The 12,236-nt window shown below is 43.7% G+C and overlaps 1 protein-coding gene across 4 annotated transcripts in view; it reads left to right on the top strand.

Moving 5' to 3' along the window:
• ACADVL (acyl-CoA dehydrogenase very long chain) overlaps window positions 1-12,236 on the top strand; it is a 29,811-nt gene that overhangs the window by 8,093 nt on the left and 9,482 nt on the right. For all 4 annotated transcript variants that reach the window (XR_014950684.1, XM_085564284.1, XM_085564283.1 and 1 more), the window contains exons 9-13: window positions 217-342; window positions 3,588-3,786; window positions 7,842-7,946; window positions 9,144-9,230; window positions 10,368-10,430. Coding sequence is in view for 3 of the 4 variants with exons in the window: in XM_085564284.1 (XP_085420410.1) it covers window positions 217-342; window positions 3,588-3,786; window positions 7,842-7,946; window positions 9,144-9,230; window positions 10,368-10,430 (580 nt within the window). In the remaining variant the exon portion in view is untranslated. The remainder of the gene's footprint in view (window positions 1-216; window positions 343-3,587; window positions 3,787-7,841; window positions 7,947-9,143; window positions 9,231-10,367; window positions 10,431-12,236) is intronic.

Raw genomic sequence — 12,236 nt, 5'->3', positions numbered from 1 at the left:
TTCCCCCCAAATCTCCCCGCAAAATCCCCATTTTCCCCCAAATCCCCATTTTTCCCCCTGAAATTTCCCTTTTTCATCACCCAACCCCCCCATTTCCCCCCAAAATCTCCATTTTCTTCCCCCGAAATCCCCGATTTCTCCCCCAGAATTTTCCCACCCCCCCCAGATTTCCCAAAAAGGCCCAAATTTAGCCCAAAATGTGTTTTTTTCCCGCAGCAACGGGGGCCTGGCCGAGCTGTTCACGGTGTTTGCGCAGACGCCGGTGAGGGACGAGCGGAGCGGGGAGAGCCGGGACAGGATCACCGCCTTCCTCGTCGAGAGGGGCTTCGGCGGCGTCACCCAGTCAGGAATCCGGGAATTCCGGGAAATTCGGGAAATTCGGGAAAATTGGGAACATTTGGGGAATGTTTGGGGCGGGTTTGGGGACGTTTGGGCGCGTTTAAAGGCAATTTTAGGGGGTTTCGGGGGGATTTTCGGGATGTTTTTTTGAATATTAGGGGAATTTTGGGAATTTTTGGGAATTTTTTGGGGATTTTAGGAGAGGAATTTTGGGAATTCTGGGAATTTTGGGGAATTTGGGGGAATTTTAGGGGGGTTTGGGGGATTTTTTTTTGAGTTTTAGGGGGAGTTTGGGAGTTTTGCCTTCCTCGTCGAGAGGGGCTTCAGCGGGGTCACCCAGTCAGGAATCCGGGAATTCCGGGAATTTTGGGAAATTTGGGACAATTTGGGACAATTTGGGACAATTTGGGAATGTTTGGGGCGGGTTTGGGGACGTTTGGGGGCGTTTAAAGGCAATTTTAGGGGATTTTAGGGGGTTTCGGGGGGATTTTCGGGATGTTTTTTTGAATTTTAGGGGAATTTTTTTGGGAATTTTAGGAGAGGAGTTTTGGGAAATTTTGGGGAATTTTAGGGGTTTTAGGGGAGGAATTTTGGGGAATTTTAGGGGGGTTTGGGGGATTTTTTTTTGAGTTTTAAGGGGAGTTTGGGAGTTTTGCCTTCCTCGTCGAGAGGGGCTTCGGCGGCGTCACCCAGTCAGGAATCCGGGAATTCCGGGAAATTCGGGAAAATTGGGAATTTGGGGGAAATTTGGGGAATGTTTGGGGCGGGTTTGGGGGCGTTTGGGCGCGTTTAAAGGCAATTTTAGGGGGTTTCGGGGAGATTTTCGGGATGTTTTTTTGAATTTTAGGGGAATTTTGGGCATTTTTGGGAATTTTTTGGGGATTTTAGGAGAGGAATTTTGGGAATTCTGGGAATTTTGGGAAATTTTGGGGAATTTTAGGGGTTTTAGTGGAGGAATTTTGGGGAATTTTAGGGGGGTTTGGGGGATTTTTTTTTGAGTTTTAGGGGGAGTTTGGGAGTTTTGCCTTCCTCGTCGAGAGGGGCTTCGGCAGCGTCACCCAGTCAGAAATTCGGGAATTCTGGGAATTTCAGGAATTTTGGGAATTTGGGGGAAATTTGGGGAATGTTTGGGGCGGGTTTGGGGGTGTTTAAAGGCATTTTTAGGGGATTTTAGGGGGTTTTGGGAGAATTTTTGGAAAATTTTTCCTGTTTTTCCCCATTTTTTTGCATTAATTCCCATTTTCCCACTTTCTCCCGTTTTCCCCTCAATTTTCCCCATTTTCCCCCATTTTTTCCCCATTTTTCACCTGTTTTCCCCCGTTTTTCCCCCATTTTTCTCCATTTTTTTTGCACTAATTCCCATTTTCCCATTTTCTCCCATTTTTCCCCACAATTTCCCCATTTTTCCCTGTTTTTTCCCTGTTTTTTCCCCACAATTTTCCCCATTTTCCCCCATTTTTTCCCCATTTTTCACCCATTTTCCCCCATTTTTCCCCCATTTTTCTCCATTTTTTTTTTTGCACTAATTCCCATTTTGCCCATTTTCTCCCATTTTTCCCCCACAATATCCCCATTTTCCCCTGTTCTTTATTCCACAATTTCCCCCATTTTTCACCCGTTTCCCCCCATTTTTTCCCCATTTTTTCCCTGTTTTTCCCTCTTTTTACCCCGTTTTTCTCCATTTTTTCTTGCACTATTTCCCATTTTCTCCCATTTTTTCCTCTCATTTTCCCCCATTTCCCCCTGTTTTTTCTCCACAATTTCCCCCATTTTTCACCCATTTCCCCTCGTTTTTTCCCCATTTTTGCCCGTTTTTCCCCGTTTTCTCCTTTTTTTTTTTGCACTATTCCCATTTTCTCCCATTTTTTCCTCTCATTTCCCCCCATTTCCCCCTTTTTTTCCCCACAATTTCCCCCATTTTTTCCTCCATTTTTCCCCGTTTTCCCCCATTTTTCACCCGTTTTTTCCCCATTTTTCCCCATTTTTTCCCTTTTTTCCCCATTTTTTTTTGCACTATATCCCATTTTCTCCCATTTTTTCCTCTCATTTCCCCCCATTTCCCCCTTTTTTTTCCCCACAATTTCCCCCCAGTTTTTTCCCCTTTTTTCCCCCATTTTTTCCCCTTTTTTCCTCCATTTTTCACCCGTTTCTCCCCATTTTTCACCCGTTTCTCCCCATTTTTTTTGCAACTATCATTAATTTTCACATTTTCCCCATTTTTCCCCCCATTTTTCCCCCCATTTTTCCCCCTCATTTCCCCCTATTCCCCCCATTTTTTCCCCCATTTTTTCCCCGTTTTCCCCCATTTTTCACCCATTTTTCCCCATTTTTCCCCCGTTTCTCCCCATTTTTTTTGCAACTATCATTAATTTTCCCATTTTCCCCATTTTCCCCCCCATTTTCCCCCTCATTTTCCCCCCTCATTTCCCCCTATTCCCCCCATTTTTTCCCCGTTTTTCCCCGTTTTCCCCCATTTTTCACCCATTTTTCCCCATTTTTCCCCCGTTTCTCCCCATTTTTTTTGCAACTATAATTAATTTTCCCATTTTCCCCATTTTCCCCCCCATTTTCCCCCTCATTTTTCCCCCTCATTTCCCCCTATTCCCCCCATTTTTTCCCCCGTTTTTTCCCCGTTTTCCCCCATTTTTCACCCATTTTCCCCCATTTTTCACCCATTTTTCCCCATTTTTCCCCCGTTTCTCCCCATTTTTTTTGCAACTATCATTAATTTTCCCATTTTCCCCATTTTTCCCCCCATTTTCCCCCTCATTTCCCCCTATTCCCCCCATTTTTTCCCTGTTTTTCCCCGTTTTCCCCCATTTTTCACCCGTTTCTCCCCATTTTTCACCCGTTTCTCCCCATTTTTTTTGCAACTATCATTAATTTTCACATTTTCCCCATTTTTCCCCCCATTTTTCCCCCCATTTTTCCCCCTCATTTCCCCCTATTCCCCCCATTTTTTCCCCCATTTTTTCCCCGTTTTCCCCCATTTTTCACCCATTTTCCCCCATTTTTCCCCCGTTTCTCCCCATTTTTTTTGCAACTATAATTAATTTTCCCATTTTCCCCATTTTCCCCCCCATTTTCCCCCTCATTTCCCCCTATTCCCCCCATTTTTTCCCCCGTTTTTTCCCCGTTTTCCCCCATTTTTCACCCATTTTTCCCCGTTTTTCCCCCGTTTCTCCCCATTTTTTTTGCAACTACCATTAATTTTCCCATTTTCCCCGTTTTTCACCCCATTTTTCCAGCGGCCCCAGCGAGAAGAAGCTGGGCATCCGCGCCTCCAACACGACGTCGCTGCACTTCGACGCCGTTCGCGTCCCGGCGCAGAACGTCCTGGGCGGCCTCGGCGGCGGCTTCAAGGTGGCCATGAACATCCTCAACAACGGCCGCTTCGGCATGGCCGCCGCCATGGCGGGCACCATGAGGGGGCTGCTGCGGGCCGCGGTGAGATTCCCGAAAATTCCCGAAATTCGGGATCCCTGGAACGCCCAAATCCAAAAAAAACCCCGCGAAAATCGGAGAAAAAATGACGAAACGGCAAAAAAACGTGAAATTTCTCACCAAATCTGGGTTAGAGTGAGCCAAAATGAGCCCAAATCCAACTGGGATTACAGATTCCCAAAAATTCCCAAAGTTTGGGATTCATGGAATGGCCAAATCCAAAAAAAACCCCGCGAAAATCTGAGAAAAAATGAGAAAACGGCAAAAAAACCCCTCATTCCCCTGCAAATCTGGGTTAGAATGAGCCATAATTCTACTTGGAGTTGATATTCCCAGCAATTCCCAAAGTTTGGGATTCATGGAATTCCGAAATCCCAAAAAGACCCCGAAAAAGTGGGAAAAAACCCCGAGAAAATGGGAGAAAAAATGACAAAATGGCAGAAAACGCCAAATTCCATCATGGCCGCCGCCATGGCGGGCACCATGAGGGGGCTGCTGCAGCCGCGGTGAGATTCCCGAAAATTCCCGAAGTTTGGGATTCGTGGAATGCCCAAATCCAAAAAAAACCCCGCGAAAATCGGAGGGAAAATGAGAAAACGGCAAAAAAACGTGACATTTCTCACCAAATCTGAGTTGAAATGAACCAAAATGAGCCCAAATCCAACTGGGATTTGAGATTCCCGAAATTCCCAAAGTTTGGGATTCGTGGAATTCCGAAATCCCCAAAAAAATCCTGAGAAAACAGGAAAAAACCCCGAGAAAATTGGAGAAAATCACCAAAATCCCCAAATTCCATCATGGCCGCCGCCATGGCGGGCACCATGAGGGGGCTGCTGCAGCCGCGGTGAGATTCCCAAAATTCCCAAAGTTTGGGATTCATGGAACGGCCAAATCCAAAAAAAACCCCGCGAAAATCGGAGGGAAAATGACGAAACGGCAAAAAAAAACCCTCATTCCCCTGCAAATCTGGGTTAGAGTGAGCCATAATTCTACTTGGAGTTGATATTCCCAGCAATTCCCAAAGTTTGGGATTCATGGAATTCCGAAATCCCAAAAAGAACCCGAAAAAGTGGGAAAAAACCCCGAGAAAATGGGAGAAAAAATGACAAAATGGCAGAAAACGCCAAATTCCATCATGGCCGCCGCCATGGCGGGCACCATGAGGGGGCTGCTGCAGGCCGCGGTGAGATTCCCAAAATTCCCAAAGTTTGGGATTCATGGAATGGCGAAATCCAAAAAAAACCCCGCGAAAATCGGAGGGAAAATGAGAAAACGGCAAAAAAAACCCTCATTCCCCTGCAAATCTGGGTTAGAGTGAGCCAAAATGAACCCAAATCCAACTGGGATTTGAGATTCCCGAAAATTCCCAAAGTTTGGGATTCGTGGAATGGCCAAATCCAAAAAAAACCCCGCGAAAATCGGAGAAAAAATGACGAAACGGCAAAAAAACGTGAAATTTCTCACCAAATCTGAGTTGAAATGAACCAAAATGAGCCCAAATCCAACTGGGATTTGAGATTCCCGAAAATTCCCAAAGTTTGGGATTCATGGAACGGCCAAATCCAAAAAAACCCCCGCGAAAATCGGAGGGAAAATGAGAAAACGGCAAAAAAAAACCCTCATTCCCCTGCAAATCTGGGTTAGAATGAGCCATAATTCTACTTGGAGTTGATATTCCCAGCAATTCCCAAAGTTTGGGATTCATGGAATTCCGAAATCCCAAAAAGACCCCGAAAAAGTGGGAAAAAACCCCGAGAAAATGGGAGAAAAAATGACAAAATGGCAGAAAACCCCAAATTCCATCATGGCCGCCGCCATGGCGGGCACCATGAGGGGGCTGCTGCAGCCGCGGTGAGATTCCCAAAATTCCCAAAGTTTGGGATTCATGGAATGGCGAAATCCAAAAAAAACCCCGCGAAAATCAGAGGGAAAATGAGAAAACGGCAAAAAAAAACCCTCATTCCCCTGCAAATCTGGGTTAGAGTGAGCCAAAATGAACCCAAATCCAACTGGGATTTGAGATTCCCGAAAATTCCCAAAGTTTGGGATTCGTGGAATGGCCAAATCCAAAAAAAACCCCGCGGAAATCGGAGGGAAAACGAGAAAACGGCAAAAAAACCCAACTTCACCAAAGAATCTGGGCTAAAATGAGCCAAAATGAGCCCAAATCCAACTGGGATTTGAGATTCCCGAAAATTCCAAAGTTTGGGATTCAGGGAATTCCGAAATCCCCAAAAAATCCTGAGAGAATGGCAAAAAACCCCGAGAAAATTGGAGAAAATCACCAAAATCCCCAAATTCCATCATGGCCGCCGCCATGGCGGGCACCATGAGGGGGCTGCTGCAGCCGCGGTGAGATTCCCAAAATTCCCAAAGTTTGGGATTCATGGAACGGCCAAATCCAAAAAAAACCCCGCGAAAATCAGAGGGAAAACGAGAAAACGGCAAAAAAACGTGACATTTCTCACCAAATCTGAGTTGAAATGAACCAAAATGAGCCCAAATCCAACTGGGATTTGAGATTCCCGAAAATTCCCAAAGTTTGGGATTCATGGAATGGCCAAATCCAAAAAAAACCCCACGAAAATCGGAGGGAAAATGAGAAAACGGCAAAAAAACCCCTCATTCCCCTGCAAATCTGTGTTAGAATGAGCCATAATTCTACTTGGAGTTGAGATTCCCAGCAATTCCCAAAGTTTGGGATTCATGGAATTCCGAAATCCCAAAAAGAACCTGAAAAAGTGGGAAAAAAACCCGAGAAAATGGGAGAAAAAATGACAAAATGGCAGAAAACGCCAAATTCCATCATGGCCGCCGCCATGGCGGGCACCATGAGGGGGCTGCTGCAGCCGCGGTGAGATTCCCGAAAATTCCCAAAGTTTGGGATTCGTGGAACGCCCAAATCCAAAAAAAACCCCGCGAAAATTGGAGGGAAAATGAGAAAACGGCAAAAAAAAACAACTTCATCAAAGAATCTGGGCTAAAATGAGCCAAAATGAGCCCAAATCCAACTGGGATTTGAGATTCCCGAAAATTCCCAAAGTTTGGGATTCGTGGAATGGCGAAATCCAAAAAAAACCCCGCGAAAATTGGAGGGAAAACGAGAAAATGGCAAAAAAACGTGAAATTTCTCACCAAATCTGGGTTAGAGTGAGCCAAAATGAAACCAAATCCAACTGGGATTTGAGATTCCCAAAATTCCCAAAGTTTGGGATTCATGGAATGGCCAAATCCAAAAAAAACCCCGCGAAAATCGGAGGGAAAATGAGAAAACGGCAAAAAAACGTGAAATTTCTCACCAAATCTGAGTTGAAATGAGCCAAAATGAGCCCAAATCCAACTGGGATTTGAGATTCCCGAAAATTCCCAAAGTTTGGGATTCAGGGAATTCCGAAATCCCCAAAAAATCCCAAAAAAAAAAACCCCTCGGAATCTCCCAATATTCCATAAGAAATCCCCCAAAATTCCCTAAGAAATCCCCCCAGATTTCTCCAAAATTCCTAAAAATAAAAAAATCCCCCAAATCCCTCCCACAATTCCCAAATTCTCCCCAAATTCCCTAAAAAAATCTCCCCAAATTCCCTAAAAAAATCTCCCCAAAATTCCCTATAAAAATTCCCTAAAAATCCCCAAATTTCCCTAAAAAAATCCCTAAAAAAAATCCCCCAAATTCCCTATAAAAATTCCCTAAAAATCCCCAAATTTCCCTAAAAAATCCCTAAAAAAATCCCCAAAAATCCCTAAAAAATCCCTAAAAAATCCCCAGAATTCCCTAAAACAAATCCCCAGAACTCCCTAAATTAATGCCCAAAATTCCCTAAAATTTCCTAAAAAAAATCCATAAATCCCCAAAAAAATCCCCCAAAAAATCCCTCAAATCCCAACAAAATTCCCCCAAAAATTCCCAAAAATCCCCCCAAAATCCCCAAAAAAATCCCCAAAATCCCCCCAAAAAATCCCCAGAATCCCCCCCAACTCCTCCCTTTCCCTCCTCTGTGGAATTTTTGGGGATTTTTGGGAATTTTTTGGGAATTTTGGGAATTTTGGGGCTTTTCCAGGTCTCCCACGCCTCCACGCGGAGCCAATTTGGGGCCAAAATCCACAATTTTGGGGCCATCCAGGAGAAGCTGGCCCGGATGGCGCTGCTGCACTACGTCACCGAGGTGGGAAATTCGGGAATTCCCAAAATTCCCAAAATTCCGGGAATTCTGGGAAGGAGCCCGAGAAATCTGGGGGGGGGGGTTGGGAGGGATTTTGGGGGAAATTTGGGGAGATTTGGGGGAATTTTGGGGGGATTTTGAGGGGAATTTGGGGAAATTCCCGAAATTTTGGGAATTTTGGAAATTTCAGGAATTTTGGGAAGGATCCTGAAAAAAATTCAGGGCTTTGGGAGGAATTTGGGAAGATTTTGGGGAATTTTTGGGGGGGATCTGGGGAGGATTTTGGGGAGGTTTGGGGGCAAATTCCCAAAATTTGGGGGATTTTGAGGGGAATTTGGGAAAATTCCTGAATTTTGGGGAATTTTGGAAATTTCAGGAATTTTGAAAAGGATCCTGAAAAAAATCAGGAGTTTGGGAGGTTTTTTTGGGGGAATTTGGGAAGATTTTGGGGGATTTTGAGGGGAACTTGGGAATTTTGGGGAGGTTTGGGGGCAAATTCCCAAAATTTTGGGAATTCTGGGATCATTTTGAGGAATTTGGGGAAATTCCCAAAATTTGTGGAATTTTGGGGTGATTTTGAGGGGAATTTTGGGGGGATTTGGGAGGGATTTTGGGGAATTTTTGGGAAGACTTTGGGGAAATTTGGGAAGATTTTGGGTGATTTGGGGAAATTCCCAAAATTTGGGATTTTTGGGAAGGATCCAGAAAAACCTTGGGGGGGGTTGAGAGGAATTTTTGGGCCAAATTTGGGAAGATTTTGGAGGAATTTGGGGAGGTTTTTTTCTGGGGAATTTGGGGAAATTCCCAAAATGTTTTGGGAACTTCCCCAATTTTTTGGGAACATCCCAAATTCCCAATTTTTTTCCCCCAAATCCAGCAGGGTTTGGAGATGGAGACGGGTTGGGCTGGATTTGGGTGGAATTTGGGAAATTTTTAAATGGAAAAACCCCGGAATTCCAACGGGAACTTCCCCAATTTTTTTGGGAGCGTCACAGATTTTTTGGGAACGTCCCAAATTCCCGTTTTTTTCCCCCAAATCCTGACGGATGGAGACGATTCTGGGCTGGGTTTGGGTGGAATTTGGGTCCATTTCGATCAAATTTTGGGGATTTTTTTCGGAAAAACTCCCGGAATTCCAACGGGAACTTCCCAAATTTTTTGGGAATGTCCCAAATTCCCGTTTTTTTCCCCCAAATCCAGTCCATGGCCTTCATGATCAGCGCCAACATGGACCGAGGCGACCCCGACTTCCAGATCGAGGCGGCCATCAGCAAAATCTTCGGCTCCGTGAGGAATTCGGGGAATTCCCAAATTTTGGGGAATTTTGGGAGGGATTTGGGGAGTTTGGGAGGGATTTTCCCAAATTTTGGGGAGTTTGGGAGGGGATTTTTAGGAGGTATTTTGGGATCTTCCCAAATTTGGGGGGAATTTTAGGATTTTCCCAAATTTTGGGGGAGATTGGGAAGGATTTTTGGGAGGAATTTTGGGAACTTCCCAAATTTTGGGGGAGTTTGGGATGGATTTTTATGGACTTTGGGGGAAAACTTGGGATTTTCCCAAATTTTGGGGGGATTTTTTGGGAATTTCGGGCTTTTCCAGGGTGGATTTTCTCCAAAATCCCAAATTTCCCCCAGATTCCCGAATTTCTCCCCAAAATTCCCAGATTTCTCCCCAAAATTCCCAAATTTCTTCCCAAAATTCCTGATTTTACCCCCAGATTCCCAAATTTTCCCTAAAACTCCCAATTTTCCCTAAAACTCCCAATTTTCCCCCAAAATCTCCAGATTTCTCCCCAAAATTCCCAATTCCCAAATTTTCCCCCAAATCCCCCTGTTTTTCCTAAAATTCCCAAAATTCCCCCAAATTCCCTGATTTCTCCCCAGAATTCCCAAATTTCTCCCTGAAATTCCTGCATTTCTCCCCAAAATTCCCATATATTTCCCAAATTCCCGGATTTCTCCCCAAAAATTCCCCAATTTCTCCCCCACATTCCCGAATTTTCCCCAAAATTCCCACATTTCTCCCCAAATCCCCGAATTTTTCCCCGAAATTCCCACATTTCCCCCAAATTCCTGGATTTTTCCCGAAATTCCCGGATTTCTCCCCAAAATTCCCAAATTTTCTCACAAAATTCCCGAATTTTCCCCCAAATCCCCAGATTTTCCCTGAAATTCCCAAATTTCTCCCCAAAATTCCCAATTTCTCCCCCACAAATCCCGGATTTCTCCCCAGAATTCCCGATTTTTCCCCCAAATTCCTGAATTTTTTCCCCAAAATTCTGATTTTTTTTCCCCAAATCCCCGAATTTCTCCCCAAATTCCCCAATTTCTCCCCAAATTCCCCAATTTCTCCCCAAAATTCCCCAATTTCCCCCCAAATTCCCGGATTTTTCCCAAAATTCCCGGATTTCTCCCCAAATCCCAGGAGGCCGCCTGGGCCGTGGCCGACGAGTGCATCCAGATCATGGGGGGGATGGGCTTCATGCAGGTGAGATTTGGGGCCAATTCCCAAAATTTTGGGCCTTTTGGGGATTTTGGGAATTCTGGAATTTGGGGCTCGGGAATTGTCGGAATTTCGGGGGAAATTCCCGGGATTTCGGGGGTTTTTTTCCTGATTTTTGGGTTTTTTTTCCTGATTTTTGGGTTTTTTTTCTTGATTTTTTCAGGATTTTTCTCAATTTTCAGGGTAAATTCCCGGGATTTTGGAGCTTTTTGGGATTTTGGGAATTCTGGAATTCAGGGGACGGGAATTGTCGGAATTTTGGGGGAAATTCCCGGGATTTTGGGGTTTTTTTTCCTGATTTTTGGGATTTTTTCCATGATTTTGGGGGGGGGTTTTGCCCATTTTTTGGTGTTTTTTTTTTTCCATTTTTGGGGCAAATTCCTGGGATTTTTTTTGGGAATTTTGGGATTTTTGTGGGAATTTTTTGGGATTTTTTTTCTGGGAATTTTGGCATTTTCTGGCATTTTTGTTGATTGTGGTGGGAATGTTTGGAACATTTTGGGAATTTGGGGAATTTTTTGGGATTTCTGTGGGAACATTTTGGGAATTTTGGGGATTTGGATGATTTCGGTGGGAATGTTTGGAATATTTTGGGACATTTTGGGAATTTCTGATGATTTTTGTGGGAATTTTGGGGATTTTTTCCTGGGAATGTTGGGAAATTTTGGGATTTCGGTGGGAATATTTTGGAATATTTTGGGAATTTTTGATGATTTTGGTGGGAATTTTGGGGATTTCTGTGGGAGCATTTTGGGAGTTTTGGGAATTTTGGGAACATTTTGGGAATTTGGGGAATTTTTGGGGTTTTGGTGGGAACATTTTGGGAATGTTGGGAATGTTGGGAATTTTTGGGAATGGAATTTGGGGATTTCTGTGGGAGCATTTTGGGAATGTTGGGGATTTTGGGATTTTGATGATTTTGGTGGGAATTTTGGGGATTTTTTTCTGGGAATGTTGGGAATTTGGGGATTTCTGTGGGAGCATTTTGGGAATTTTGGGGATTTTTATGGGAATATTTTGGGAATTTGGGGAATTTTGGGGATTTTTATGGGAGTATTTTGGGAATTTGGGGAATTTTGGGGATTTTTATGGGAATATTTTGGGAATTTGGGGATTTTTATGGGAATATTTTTATGGGAATATTTTGGGAATTTTGGGGATTTTTGGGGATTTTTATGGGAATATTTTGGGAATTTTGGAATTTTGGGGATTTTTATGGGAATATTTTTATGGGAACATTTTGGGATTTTTGGGGATTTTTATGGGACTATTTTGGGAATTTTGGGGATTTTTATGGGAGTATTTTGGGAATTTTGGAATTTTTGGGACTTTTTTGGGAATACTTTGGGAATTTTGGGATTTTTGGGACTTTTATGGGAATATTCTTATGGGAATTTTGGGATTTTTGGGGATTTTTATGGGAATATTCTTATGGGAATTTTGGGATTTTTGGGGATTTTTATGGGAATATTTTGGGAATTTGGGGAATTTTTGGGGATTTTTATGGGAATATTTTGGGAATTTTGGGGATTTTTATGGGAGTATTTTGGGAATGTTGGGATTTTGGGAATGTTGGGAATTTTGGGAATGTTGGAATTTTGGGAATGTTGGGATTTTGGGAATGTTGGGATTTTGGAATGTTGGGAATGTTGGGATTTTGGGAATGTTGGAATGTTGGGAATGTTGGGAATGTTGGGATTTTGGGAATGTTGGAATGTTGGGAATGTTGGGAATGTTGGAATGTTGGGAATTTTGGGAATGTTGGGATGTTGGGAATGTTGGGATGTTGGG

Source organism: Lonchura striata, chromosome 32 (genome assembly GCF_050655825.1).
Source record: "Lonchura striata isolate lonStrDom1 chromosome 32, ASM5065582v1, whole genome shotgun sequence".
NCBI classification, from domain to species: domain Eukaryota; kingdom Metazoa; phylum Chordata; class Aves; order Passeriformes; family Estrildidae; genus Lonchura; species Lonchura striata.
This window is presented reverse-complemented; position numbering and strand designations above follow the sequence as displayed.